This window comes from Electrophorus electricus, chromosome 3 (assembly GCF_041902795.1).
Source record: "Electrophorus electricus isolate QZ-2024a chromosome 3, ASM4190279v1, whole genome shotgun sequence".
NCBI classification, from domain to species: domain Eukaryota; kingdom Metazoa; phylum Chordata; class Actinopteri; order Gymnotiformes; family Gymnotidae; genus Electrophorus; species Electrophorus electricus.
The window spans coordinates 7411313-7426601 of NC_137499.1; the positions used below are offsets into that span (position 1 = coordinate 7411313).

General features: G+C 42.1%; 1 protein-coding gene across 6 annotated transcripts in view; it reads left to right on the top strand.

Annotated features, from left to right (window-relative positions):
• The first annotated feature begins 2169 nt into the window (after positions 1-2169).
• The window catches only part of lrp4 (low density lipoprotein receptor-related protein 4), a 77592-nt gene continuing 64472 nt past the window's right edge, over positions 2170-15289 (top strand). For 4 of the 6 annotated variants that reach the window (XR_014122572.1, XM_035523813.2, XM_035523821.2 and 1 more), the window contains exons 1-2: positions 2170-2446; positions 3821-3862. Coding sequence is in view for 4 of the 6 variants with exons in the window: in XM_035523813.2 (XP_035379706.1) it covers positions 2389-2446; positions 3821-3862 (100 nt within the window). In the remaining 2 variants the exon portion in view is untranslated. The remainder of the gene's footprint in view (positions 2447-3820; positions 3863-15289) is intronic. The other 2 variants (XM_081710091.1, XM_035523819.2) reach the window with 1 other exon arrangement.

Here is a 15289-nt window from a genome sequence, read left to right on the forward strand (position 1 = left end):
ATTTTGTTATGCAATTATTATATATAACTTTGTTCATTGGTAAATTGATTATGAAACAATATTTCTACATGCTTCTCAAATTGTCTGGACTTTCATTTTTTGAAGCATCATGGTCTTACATACACAGACAGTTCTAAAATTAAAAATTTCTTATTAATCATAAGTCTTTTTTGCACATCTTTGCGCTGGTTGAGATAAAGATATGGACCAGTGGAGTGATGCGCTTCCTAGGATGTAAACCCTCTGCTCACTCTGTAGGGGTCAGTATTTCCCAAAATGCCCAGAAGCCTTCAAGGCTGCTACTTCTTTTTATTAAGTGAAGGAACCATTCTGTTTAGCTCAAGGACAATTTTACATACACACGCCATCTCAAGCACACATTCACTTTTTCAAGGACCCTACTAGCTAATTATTCATCATGTTCGGATTTTGAGGTGAAGAATGTTTTTAAAGTGCTGAACTTGGGGCATCTGAGTACGTGTGGAAATTCTTAGATATGATTTCCCCCTGCCATATGTCCTAAGATGTGGGAGCATTAGTATGATAGAGCTGATCATACATTTGCTGTCTCTGTCTGTAATACTGGCTTCCACCACATTTTATTAATGGTTTAACTAAACCCAACAGTGCACAGTGAAAAAAAGGTTTCAAAATTAGTTTCTAAAATTATAGGTCACTGACAATTTGAATGCATTTTAAACTGCAGTTTCCCTGGATAAACCTGATGTGTAAACTGAAATCTCTTATCCTTGTGGTGTAACAATGCAAAATGCTGTCATACTTGTAGAGTAATAATGAAGAGTGAGGTCTCCCTGACCTCACACCCATGAAAACCTATGCTGGAAACCATCACAGAGCTGACCAGAGATCATCTGTCAAAGCAAGATGTAAGCTTAGGACAGAGAATGCAAGTCTTCCTTTTCAAAGGACATTTTATGAATGACTTCTATGTTGTACTGTAGAGGTGGCTGTAAGTATGACGTCTGCCACCGTTCTAATGGATTGGGTAAACAGGTTACAGCTCAGTCACATGATGCACCATCTTTGGCTATGCTTGAATGGAGCTCATTAGTCGATTCATAGTTCATCTAAAGGCTTACTGGGAAAGTTCTGCTCTTGATCACCAGGTGACCTCCTGGTGCATTACATTAGAGGAGATACACTGTGCTGTGCTGGCTATGTCAGGACATCTAAACATTGCTGTAATACTTTTTCTGTGGTGGGTATATACAGTCTTATATGGTATTCTGTGATGGATTACACTTAACATGCCAATATACATTACAGTACCTGGTTACAGTACTTAATATGTATAATGAAATTCTTGTTTTCTAACTTTAATTGCCTGTGTTTAGCTACTTTTCAACTATTATTACTATTTCCAGCTACTATTATTTTTCTGTCACCAGCCCCTCTTCCTCTAAAACTGCAGAGTGCAGATGTAGCTGCCTCCCCATGTTGACAGCCTCCTACAGCCACCATGAAATCCATAAACTTAATCTGTAAGAAAAAGGTCTCAGCATGGTGCCCAAAATTAATAAATATGTGGATTTCCATGTTACATCAGAGTACATATTTATTGTAAATACAAAATCTGAATGTATTCTTTGAATTCTCAATTCCCAGCAAGACAGAGAAACAATAAATATCAAGAAACTATTTGAAAGGACTGCCTTCACTGAATTACTAAAGTGGTAGACAAGATTTGGTCCTTTGATTTGTTTAGTTTTTTGTTGTTGTTTGTGTGTGTGTGTGTGTGTGTGTGTGTGTGTGTGTGTGTGTCACCATAATAAACAATATGCGAGGAAAGTCTCTTTCATGATTTAAATTCTATCCTCTTTTTTGAGTTGATATGCCCTCATTCGACAAACAGCCTAATGAACCTATTCCACAATGTAAAAGATGTGAAAGAACAGAGAGATAAATATTTTTTAAGTGCTGGATAGACTGCTGACTGTCATATTTTTTCAGGAAGACCTATTAGAAGTATTGTGCCTCGGGACATTCACACTTAGAAAAGTTTTTTGTCTGAATCAAAGGACGTTTTCAGGTCCGTTTCCTATTCCAAACTTCTGTAGTGGAAAGAGAACTACCCCTTTAAGGCATTTGGTACGATCCGCTTCTCCTTTTGATCGTTTTCAGCGCAGGCTGTGGAACACAACATGTTGAAGGCTCTGGCGGTGGGGTCGTAGTTTCCATGGTCTCTGCTGTACGACTCTTTAGTTCAACTTGAATTGAGTCGTAACTAAAGGAATTACAGGCGATACCAAATCATGATATGAAATGAGTTAAAAATCTAGTTTGCGTTTATTTAAAGGGTCGCCTTTTACATCGCAAATACAAGTATTTGCAGAAATTTAGGCTAACATCGGAGAGGCATTACTCACGATGAAGCTTCTTGTGGTGCTTTGTGCCACTCTTTTAACTTTATTGCTTCGCAGTCAAGGTAAGTGTTCAAATTTCTTTTAGTTTTATGTTAACTCGACCACTCCATGAAAAATCACAAAACGTCGTGTGGAAGTTGCATGTCCATTGTGAGCTTGGTGCTGTGTTGCAAACTGCGGCGGTCTGATCTTCATAACAACCTATACTTGAAAGCGCAAAAGGTTTTTGTATATAGTAATACTTATATTTTTAAAATATATGCCTAAAGTCTAAAATAAGTATAAATACTAGTGTATACCTTAGATTAAACAGTTTAATAATGTGAAATATGGCAGTATATGAAGATTCTTCTCTGTAATTTTTCTGTGAAAAAATCAAATCTGAAACTCGTGCTTCTTTGATTATAGGTGCCCGTTATTGTCAGTTGTCTAGAAGGATCAGTTATAACTTACTGTGATATTAAAGCATAACTACCACGGAATCATGGGCACCGGCGTATCCGCTGTGTTTCAAGCCAAAAGCTTTTATTCACCGCCACCAACACTTATTTACAACATGTTAGAACAGCCGTGGGCTGGAATGCAGGGACCCAAACGAGACACTGATTACTGTCCCTGTAAGCAAACGGGGACATGAGAACTACAGTTACGCGCGCCACATAGGCTGCAGAGATTTACGTAGCTGCACCACTCTTTTTAACAGGATAAAAGGTTTCAGAACACAGTGCTTCTTTTCTTTTGATGACATTTGCCGAACATTTGGAAATGTATGACCGGAGGACGAAACATGTTATTTTGGCGATAGCAATTACCTCACCTTTGTACATGCGATTACAAGTGTTATGAGGCATTTGATAGGTATTTCATAACAAATAGTCTGATATGCTCTTCAAGTAACCCAGCTGTTGTGATCTTGTCTTTTTTTGGACCAGTCACAATTTGTTTTAAAAAATGTTTTTGTGGTTACAGCCTTCTCCAAATGATCCTTAAGTCGATAATTTTTTTCACAAAAGTGCCTACGTGATTAAGGGTATTTCAGCAAAGACAGAATAAATCAGGAATAGACGGGATGTAGCCTGGACTGTAAAGTAGTGATCTAAATTTAAGCAGAACTGGCGGAGTGCGTTGCCATACTAATTTGCTGGAAGACGTTTAAAGAATTTGGCGTGCTGGTAGACACGGGACCGAAATGTATCCCGTTCACTGGCGTAGAAGCATGCTATTAACTTTGCCTTTCATGCATGTGGTTTTCTAACAATCATGTAATCCACCAGAAAATAGATGAGTTTTGCGTTATGGATGAGTAGGTTTTTACTATTTGATAAACATGAAGGACAGAGGATCTACGCCTCTCTTGCATTTATGACAAGTGACGATTTAAAGCATCTTGTTCAATTTCCGTCTCGTATTATTAGTTTGTTACTTTTTTTTTTCAGCATACAAGATCCAATTGGCTGTGCAGAATCTCCTGATCAGAGGTGTGTGTGTGTGTGTGTGTGTCTGTGTATCCATGAAAAGGAGAGATGTTAGTGACAGCTGCCTCTGAGTGAGCTCACCAGCTAGAGCGTCACAGGACGGAGTGTCAGTGACTTTTCCTGACTGATGGCAGCTCAGCCACAATGTCAAAAAACCAAAAAGACTCCGTAGACCAGCCGCAACCTGTCCTATGGGCCGTGAAATATTTGTAGTCATCTGTATCTGGACTCATTAAGACAAGTGGATCAGTCAGGCAGGTTTGTGTAGATAAGGGCACTTTAATGTCTGAGCCCAGTGCACTCTACACAAGCTGTTTTCAGTCTCGCCACATGAATGTTGCCTTCATGCTGTTTTGACATTTCTATTCATAGGAGAGGCTGACAGAGCTGTATCCACTAGGGAACAGTGAGGAAATTAACTTCAATAATGCACATCTTTGCAGGGCTTCCCTGAGGAATGACTGCATCAAATCCAGTTCCTCCTGTGTTTTGATGTTGGGTTGTTTTTTGATATTATGCCTATAAAGGGCAGTCAATTTATAGCCATTTATTACAATTTGCCAAAGGTGTTATGCAAATGAATATAATTTGTGGGTTTAGTAGAGGAAAGGGGAGTGGAAGGTGACCAGAAAAGAAGTTAAATTTTAAGGACAGTTAATTCTATTCAGAATGTGCATGTCTGTGTATGTTTTGAGTTGGGGGGAAATATGTGACCATACTTTTGGTGATAGTTTGTGCGAGCATGGTTTGTGCATGCCTGTGTGTGTGCATTTGTGTTTGTATAGTTATGTATGTGTGCTAGTTAAACTGGTTTGGCAGGTATCAGTGTGTGACTTGGGGGGGGGGGGTCCATTTGATCCCTTTCTCGTCATTACAGTTCAAGAATGATGGCTGGTCATTCTCCAGGATATTGCAAAGTTAAGGCATTTCACCCAGCCACAAGAAAATCTCTTCTGAAAAAACCATTTATCTAAAATGACAAGTTTTTACTATTTTCATCTTATCAATGCACATCAAGCAATCTTGTCTTGATTTCTATATTGGAGGCTGCAACATGTCTGAGAGTGTCAAATTACATTTTTGTATTTTTCCATGACATCAGCAGTGCTCATTCTATCTAGAAAAGTCCCCTTCTGTCTCTTTATATCTACTTAAATATCTTTTCATCAGAAACCTTTTCTTCTCTGAACTTTCATTTTCCCTAAAGAGATTTTGAGCAGGTTGGCAATGTCCCTGGCTCCCAGGAGGACTAATTTCAGTACGAGTCCTCTCCTTGTGACCCAGGGATTGATGAAAGGCTATGGAGGAGAGCCCAAGCCTGTAAGCTTGATGTGACCTGTGCCCACACAGGATTGTGGGCGTTTTCAGAGCAGGTGGCAATGGCTAATAGATCTAACATGTGCTGCAGCGCTTTTTTAACATTTGCACTGTAGACAGCAGCAGTACATTGAGTGATGCCCCAAAAGCCAACTTCCCTTGGCTTATTAGGCTCTGCTTTGGTAGATTGTTTGAAGAGTGTCAAGAGTCAGATGTGGGCAATCTGTTAAACTGGATTAGTGGCTTTCTGTTCATGAAAGTTCCATGTTAACTTGACCATTGGTGTGAAAGGTGTTACTGCACCTTACAGCCTGGGGAGAGGGTGCCTGAGCTCTGTTTCAGATGAGATAGTGAAACTTTTGGCTAACCATAGTCAACCTAAAAAAAAACTGCAAGTATTCCTTCCTCTTTGTGAAAATGTACAGCTCAAATGAATGGGAGTCTTCTGTATAGTTGGGAAGGGTATAGGAGAGTGGAATTATCCATGAGCTCTGAGTAGTTGTCTCACATCATCCTGTAACAGGTACTCTGGTTATATCGTATCCGTTCATTTTAGACCCAGATACAATGAGCATTGTTAGCTGTGCGGGGCTCTGGCATGTGACTATCAGCTTGTGCCCTGCTACAGGGTGTGTGTGTGTGTGTGTGTGTGTGTGTGTGTGTGTGTGTGTGTGTGTGTGTGTGTGTGTGTGTGTGTGTGTGTGTGTGTGTGTGTGTGTGTGTGTGTGTGTGTGTGTGTGTGTGTGTGGAAGTAAACAAGACTGTGTGTCTTTCTGACTGAACGTACATACTAAAAGGCAGGAGACAAGGAGTCTACACACACCTTTTAAAAACAAGCAGAACATGTTTTCAGAAAATTTCATGCATTTGCACTCATGTTTGGTACGCACACACAGCAAATGAAGTGGATTTTACTATTGAGATATAATAATATAAATATTAATGTGCTAAACATTCATACAATAAATGCCTGTTAAGAAGAAATTAAGAGTTTTGCCTTATGGCTATCGTGTAGCCTGGTAGTAAGGTTAGAAGTCTGGGAATATCAGGGTACTGCAGACCCTTTCAATTCTAAAGTTCTGAAGTGCCTCCCATTAGCTAATAAGAAGCAATGGCCTGGTGCAGCTGAGAAGCTGGAACTACTTTGAAACTCCCCATCTTCCTTTACGTTACCACTGAAACCCACATCAGCCTTCAGGATGAAACAAATAAGAAACTCATATTTATAAAGCACAGAGAAGCCCAGCCATGAACCCAGTTGGTCTATATTTGAAAATAAAGAAATTTGCATAGCAGCCATCTTCAAATGCCGTATGGGTGATTATTTGACAGTTCTATCAACTACCCTGTCATGCAAGCAAATACGTGCGCGCACACACACACACACTCCTCTAGGAGGAGAGCAAAAGACTACTGTGCTGTAGGTCATCCTTCATTTTCCACTGTAACTGAATTCTTTAAGAGATACTTTCCTGTGTGTTAGATTTTCACAGTTAGTTGAACAATGCCTTCTTTTTTCCTCGTTTTTCTCTCCTCCGCTGTGCCAGGGGCATTATCTAGCCCAGTGGAACTCAACTCAATTACGATCCTCTCCTTCCATCTGATGGAGGATGAAGACATCAGTGGATGATGCCACAGGATGTGAGAGTCTTGTTGGGATCCTACTTAGTACATTTTGAAGGCTTTTTGTTTTTCATGGCAAAACAAGGTGGCATGCACCCCTTTAAATATAGAATCTTCAGAACTGGAATGTTCTGATCTCATCCTACATATGGAATGCTTTGATCCGGTCCTTTTTATCTTAATTCTTTTGGATTTTTGTTTTCTTTCTGTCTTTTCTGTCATTTCCTTCCTTCCATTTTTCTTTTTGCCTCCTCCCTCATTCTCATTCTCTCTCTCTCTCTCCCTCTTCTTTATTTCTCATCTCTGTTACTGTCTCTCTGCCACTCTGTCTTTGCATATTGAGACAGGTTACGGTGGTTCCTCCGTGGTCAGACATGCAGGCAGGCAGGCAGGTTTGAACAGCCTGGCAAAAAACGAGGACAAAAGCTTCAGAGGATTGTCCCAGGGACTTTCCTCGAGTCCCTCCGTCACTGGACAGAGACAGGGTGTCCCCAAGGGGCCTTTCCTTTACTGTCCAATGGGCTCAGGACAAGTAAGAAAGAGCAGTCACTCCTCTGGAAGCTTCACTTATGTAATCAGGACTGAGAGTCTCTCCTTCATATATAGTGGCAGCTAACAAGAGTAAACTACCCCCCCCAGTCTGACTGTAAGCAGACTCTAGGAGCTGGCAATATGTGTTAGTCTAGAACAGACCTGTACAAATCTACCTCACAATTAAGACACTGGAAGAAATTACAAGCTATACTTACAATTGCAATTACATTTGCAAAAGATGTAGAAATGCTTTTTATGATATGCTTTCTTATTTCACAAATGTATCATTTTATATGCATTTTGAGATGGTAGTTGTAATGGGTGACCATATTGATGGGTAAGAGTCTGAGCTGAGCATATGAGTTTAAATGTAGACAGATGGGGAGATCAACCACTGCAAGAGTCAGACATTCTTTATACACTCCAAGCTATGTAATTGGCAAAAAAGGTGGAAGGTATTTATTACATTTAGCTGATGCTTTTATCCAAAGCGACTTTCAGTTATGACTGATTACAACTTGAGCAACTGAGTGTTAAGGGTCTTGCTCAGGGGCCAAACAGTAGCAACATGGCAGTGGTGGGACTTGAACTGGCAACCTCCTGATTACTGATAACCACTGAGCTACCACTGCTTGACACCCCCCCCCCCCCAAGTGACTGAATGAATGGAGTTCATGTGAGGTCCCTAGTTTTTAAACCATTGTACAATGACTGAGGCATTTTTATTTACTGCCTGCATTGTTTCTGATTGACTCTCTCATTCTCTTTTTCCTTCTCTCTATCAAATGCCTGCTGTAGCCTTGGCCTGGAAATCCCTCATTCAGTCATCCATGTCACGTTCCTCTTTCATTTCCCCCCTCTCTCGTTCTCTCTCTTTCGTTCTCTCTATCAAATGCCTGCTTTTGCCTTGGCCTGGAAATCCCTCTCTCGGTCATCCATGTCACGTTCCACGTTCTCCCTCTCCCACCACACACACACAAACAAACACTCGTGCGCGCACACTCACATGCATCTCCTCATCGTCATAGCATGGGGCCCCAGCAACAAGCTCCATTAAGAAAACAATGGGAGAGCCCAATGGACCCTTCAGGCCTGGGGCTTGAGTAGCAGCATGTCTGATAAAAAGGCTGTGCTCTCTAATGAAGTCAGGGAACTCAAGTGCTCTATTCGCAATGGCTCTTTCAGCGGTGCCAGTAGGTACAAATGGTCAAAACAACCTCAGCCCCTGCCTCATTCTTGCTGCCAGCGCAAACGGTGGCTTTTGACCCACTCTAGGTCACCTTCTCCTCAACATCCCTGGGTCGCAACGCCCTCGTGGAAAGATGGCGAAAAACGCATCCAATCCAAATGCCTTGTTTGTGAGGGTAGATATGGGATTCCAATGTTTGCTGTGTGTCTTGGTCTTATGCCCTTTATTCTCCCTAAAAAGTGATTGTGGCAGCTCTTGTCATACGCTTCCAAAACCTGGACCTCAGTGCCAACACTCTCCCCAAAAGGCTCCACTTGGTGCTGCTTGAGCGGAGCCTTGTGTTCAACAGCAGTGAGACTTCTCTTTAAATGGTGTCAGAGCTCTGCATGCATGGATGTAGCCTCGCACCATTAAAATGCCTCTAAAGCTCTTCGATGTTGTTCGGTCTGCTCTAGCTTTTCAGAGTCCCTCCTCTACTAACGACTCTCAAAGCTCTTGGAAAGCCTCTTGACTCCATGCTTTTGTTTAGCGTGGAGCGTGTCGGGCGTGAATGCCCAAAGCAACAGTATATCACTTGACCTGTCCACGATCAATCTGACAGCACTAGAGGAACATTGTAAATCTCGCCTGGAGTTCCTCCTCCTCCTCCTACTTCGTTTCCTCGAGCTGCTTTTCGCTAATGCAGCCAAAGAGACAAGGAGAGTTTATCTGTTACTGTGGAGTTACACCCCCCCCCCCCCCGATGTTTATTTTATATATACTGATGTTTATTTTTCACCTTTTTTTTTTTTTTTTTAGTCCCCGTTAGTGTTTGTGCATGGCCTTCTTATGAAATGTGAATTAACAGGGAAAGTGGATTAGTGAAGTTTACCTGTGGCAAAATACAGTGAACACCAGAGCCTCGTGAAGAGCAGACCAGTTCCTTCACTGACCTCTGAAAAGTGCTTTCCAGTGCTCTACCCTTCAGTGGGAGCAGGTTTTCTGCAATATATTCTCTGCTCCCATCCCCCCCCAAACAATTAATTTCTTTTCCTTGATGGCATCTGACCAGAAGTGGCTAGGCACCTTATTTCCAGTTGCTTCAAATAACCCAAGCAGTCTAATTTAAAGGGTTCTTTAATCTAAAAGCAAGTGACTTTTTGTTCAGGTTAGGTCCATGATGTGGCCTGTCTCTGCATTGTGTGTTAAAGATCTGAATGTCACGATGGAGGCAACGCACATTTGGACTGTGACATCACATTGCTGTATGCCTGCCACATGTTCTCATGTGGGGAATCGCTTATTTTCCTGGAAGAGGAGAGATTGGGAGGGGGTGGACCTGGCCCCTCATGGTGCTCCACCAGTAATGCTCAGGCATGGGTAGGTGAAAGCAATGACTTATTTGAGAGGGACACTTCACCTAAATATGCTAATGTGATCAGTCAAATGCAGTGGGCTCCCAGTTAGTATAATGCTTATTCATAACCTACCTTTTTTATTATGATTACCAACACTGATGATTCTAGGGTTTTTTTCTCTCCTAGTTTTATGCATGCGAATGTTTTTAAGCTACATCACATCTTACCATTTGATCAATATTTTCTTTTTTATATGAATGTCTGCAGTCATTGTTTTCTGGCAAAATGGGTGTAAATATGGCCTGTGTAGGACTTTTCTAAAAGTTTACATCGTCATTTATTGTTTGAAACATCCAATTTATGCCGATTTTATAATTAGCACTAACAGGCTAATAGGTTTTGAGTGAAGCTACTCTGTAGAACTCAAACGCTGGATTTTGTTCAGGGGCACTTGAGCCTTCTTAGTCATAATTCACGGTAAAAGAATATCATGCATATGGACTTGTTAAAGCTGGAGCTCTTATGTATCCATTTACAGATGAGTGGAGTGGCCTGTCAGAGCTTGGCCCTGCCTTTGAGATTTTGCCCAGGTGTTAGCCTGAGGGGCCGGATGAGTTCTTTTAATCAGAACCAACCATGCCTGCAGAGTTGGAAATAACCAGGGCAAGCTGAACGCCAGAGCTGGGCTGATGTCACCAGCCTCCAAGACCCCTGGCCAGCTCCACCCAGACTTGTTTTGGTACACATTGGGCTTAGATTAACTTGAGGCCAATGAGGTTTAAAGCAGGTCTGCTCTGAAAGCCCTCACTCTCCAACTGAAGAAGCCATGGGCATGCTTCTAGTCTGCCTCTAAACTGGAGCTTTTGAGAGAAGCTGTGGAACTTATTACATTCAGAGAGGAGATCTGAGACGATTGTTTGTGTGTGGCGGGGGTGGAAGCTAAGCTTTGTTCTTGTTCCTCGCTCACACCTCCATGTGAGCGATGATGTTGTTAAGTGGTTGCCCGTTGGACTGGGGCCAGTCTGTGATTTTTGGTAATAAGCTGAATTACATGCCAGCTGCCTCATTCCTCATTAGTGTGGGTCTGGCTACTGGGATTTGGGGTCATCAAAGGGGGGGGGGGGGAATCAGCACCAAATCTAACAAAGATTTTACATGCAGGAGGCTGTCTGTCTGCAGCATTAATCGAAAATGTGGACATGCGCGCACACAAATGTTCGTGCACACACTGAACCGAAGGAAGACACTCGCAGAGAAAAAAACCTTGTCTAACTTTTACTTGCCTTTGGTGAGTTAACTTTGATGACCACGTTCTTGTCATACAGTAAGAAGAGGTGTGCTTAGATGAATGGATGAAAATGAAAACCATACGCTGTGATTTGGACCGAAGCCTTTGTTGAATTCTTTTCCAGTGTGCATGGCATCAGTGGTTGGTGTTTAGGTCTGGGCCTTTGTGAGGCACCTGTGCAGTGAGTGCACCGATAATGATGGGATCTAGCCGAGGAGTAATAGAGTAGAATAGAATGATGATGCATGGTGATGACAGGCTGCTGCTGAATCTAGCTGCTGGTCTGGAAGGGGATTTGGACTGGAGCACTGTGAATGTGTCACCCTGAAACGCACCCATAACAGGTGCCAAAGTGTGTGTGTGTGTGTGTGTGTGTGTGTGTGTGTGTGTGTGTGTGTGTGTGTGTGTGTGAGTACTTTCAGCCCTATCTGTATGTCTCTCATGGTGAATGCACCGATATTTATCCCTGTGTGTGTGTGTGTGTGTGTGCGTGCGCGTGCGCGCATGCATGTGTGTGACAGGTGCCTGGCTCTGTTCAGTTGCTGGGCAGTTGTAGTAACAGCTAGAAGAAAAGGGTTTCATCTGGCGCCTGGCGTCTGGAGCCTATGGTCAGATATTTCCCCTTGGCACTAGGCCATCAACCCTCCCTATTCATAAAGCATGATTGGCACTAAATCTTACCTTCTGTGAACTCATCACGTGTGCGTGCACACGCGTGTGCACACACACACACACACACACACATACACACACAGAGAGCTTTGGAACTGTTAGGCATGGGTGTTACTTAGGCTCATTTCACGTCACACCTTTTGACCTGGAAGCAACTGGTTCAGTTGACTCTTTGGTGATGTCCATCCATTTTACCCATTTGACCACATCTTTCTCGATGCTGTGCTTTATGGCTATAACACACTTGTGTTTTTGACCAGCATTGATTTTTAGGTTTTAGATACCACACTTTTGTTGTGTAATCTCTTTCTGCCCCCCCCCCCCCCCCCCCACTTCTCTCTCTCACTCACACACACACACACACACACACACACACACACATATGCTCACGGTTATTGAATTATTATGAATGTTTAATTTCCAGTCATGTAATAAATAATCCTCATCTGGGATGGGGGGTGAGTTGTTTGATTGTGCACATGACCATGTGCACGTTCCGGTACATGTACAACATTTTTCCCCAGTAGGAGTGACACTGCCGCTCAGCCCAGAATTAATCATCTGGAAGCTAGCAAATCTTTGTTATCTAGAGGTCTGAAGCCCCAGTATGTCCTGAACCCCCAACTACAGCATAATCCTGTCACAATCCATTTCTTAAAGTACATTCGCTATTTATAGCTACAACAGAACTTTCCACTGGAAAGTGATACTCTGAAACACCACTGATTTTCTATTCAGGGACATGACATTTCCATATCATGGACAATTAACTGAAACAGAGTTTATATTTCTATCCCTTATTGAACAGAGTGTATTAATTGCATGCAGTATTTATATTGTAAGTGAAGTATTAGGATTTTAGAAAGATGGGCAATGAATGGCGATCTTGAGATTATAAATGCAGGGAGACACTAAGCAGATAAGAAAGAGCTGTTGTGTTCTGGAAGTGTTCCATCATTGATACTGCTGTATAATCCTGTCACAATCTGTTTCCTAAAGTACTCTTTTACCTATTCATAGATATTTGAGGTCATTGTTGGCTAAAGACACTGTGTGCATTAATGCACAAGGGCTAAAGTAGTCTGGCCAAGCTGGATGCTGTATTCACTGTGAATTATTCATAAATCTTATCCCACAACATTATACATACACTATTCTCAGAATGAATGAATATGAAATAGGGTTACAGTTAACAATTTCTGGATTGGCCAATTGTCTTACATTAGTAAATTTAATATGATTCGGTGATGAGAGTACCAATTTATTTATTGTTTGTTTTGGTTTGGAAGATGATGTTGTTTCTGACACTGCACATGTCTGAAGTGGCGTCTGTTCAAATGAATTTAACTTTGTTCCTAAGATGGGCTATGTTCATAATCACTTGTACGTCAAAGGAACAGCCCAGCCAATAGAGCGCAGGAGAGCTCCAGGAGCTGTGGCGGCCAGAGCCTGCGACGGGAGCGGAGGCCCGGGGTCGGCCATCGTACGCCTTCTGGACAGTAGATGCTAAAGATCAAACAAACCTGCTGGCGTCTGCACAGTGCTCTCATTCAGAGAGTCCCACGAAGCTGGCGTCGCTTGCATGCAAGCTTGGGGGGGAAACCCTCTCAGTAATGATAAGCTGGTGTGGGGGCTGCTATCTGCCTGGCAGGCTTCAGACACAGAGGGAGCTCTCTCATGACTGCTTGATGCGCCTCTAGCTCAGGAAGCTCACGGCATGCTTTGTGTTGCTCTTGGGCCTAGTAAGATCTGGGCCTGTGATGCATTGTCACAAATGAGGTTTCTAGCTGTAATTTGTGTTTTAATTCTGTTTTTTTTGTTGTTTGTTTTGGTTTTTTTTTTTGTTCCCCAGGGTCTGTTCTCTAATGTCAAGTCCTATCTTCTCACCATTTATGGTTTTGTTGTTTTTGTTTTTAAGTTCTTTGCTTTTGTTACCAAGGTCAGGCCAGAATGTTTGGACATATAATGACTCATTGATGACTAAAATATTTGATTCTTCTAAGCATTGATTACCCTCATCTAATAAACTTGCTGATAGCTTTAATTAAGCCCTTGGCGGTTCTTATTACTTCCCTCCATAAAAGTGCAGTTTTTAGAGTACATAGTGTGGGCCCTACTGAACCATGTCATCATATGTATGCTTTCACTGGAGCATGACAAAATGTATGTAAACCTATAAAGTACCAGTCAAACATTGTCAGGTATGTCCAAATCTATGTTTTTAATAGTAATGAAGGTATTTGCATCTTAATAGAGTATGCTTAAATTGTTTCTAAGACAAGTATAATTTGAACAATATATGAATTCATTTTCAAAATGCACACACGCACACAATTTTAGATGCACCCTCAGCAAACAGTTTTCTTTCAGAACTTTAGTTCCTCACCCTACAAATGCTCTGCATATGTGAGATTGTCTTCCAGACTGATGGAAAAGCATCACAGGTGGCTGCTTTATGCAGATGGTTAAGAGCTTGCAAAGCTATCAAAGTATAGAATAGTTACTTTGAAAAGTCTAACATAGTCAAAGTTTGTTTAGCACAGCATAATCACGTGTTATTTCATTGGTCTGATACCCTCCGTTTTTGTGTGTGTTTGTTTGTTTCTTTTTTAAATGTAGAAAATAGCAAAACAGAGTAGGTGTGTCCAATCTTTTGACTGGTACTTTATATCGTCCAAGTGTAAATGGCAACACCCACTGACGTGTTTTCTTCAAATGGAGCATTTTGTGAGGACGTGATGGGCCAGCATGTGCTTGTATCTGTTTAACATCACTTCATAGCTACTCATGCCTGTGTAAATGTATTATGTCCCATATCACTGTAATAACATGAAGAAAGGATTCTCGTTGGCTGTTGTTCTTTCAAAGTTTGCTGAATTGTGCTGGGTAATAAACAAACAAATAAATAAATATATATATTTATCAGCAAAAAAGGATGGAATGAAATGGCCATTCTGGGCAGTGTCGGCCTTGTTTTTACTTGTGTGTGGAGGAAGCTTTTGTTTCTGAACTTTTGGTCTTTGTATCTTTCTCTTTTTGGAGGTCAGTCACTCACTTGCTCAGCAACCATAAGCTTAATTTCCCATGTCACTGAGACACATTTTTCAAAATGGTACGCCCCCCCCCGGGCTGGAATCTTCAGGCTATTTGGGCAATGCACCGTTGCCTTGTTAAAATGTTATCGGCCCGGTGCCTGGACATGGGGGCGTGGGGGTAGGACAGGGCCGATACGGGACGCCAATGTTATCTGTCAGACGGGACTTCAGAAGTGGCTTTGTGCTGGGGGGAGGCGTTTGGAGTCTGGCCTGGCTACGACCCTCTACAGGCTTGGCCACTGGGACCTTTGCTTGACTAGAGCTGGGACCCACATTATCCCACAGGCCCTGGGCTAGCAGACCATGCATGGTCTGCGCTGGTCTCTCAAGCCCTTGAAAAAGGTTATGCTCTGTGAGTTTCTCTGATCTCGCAGA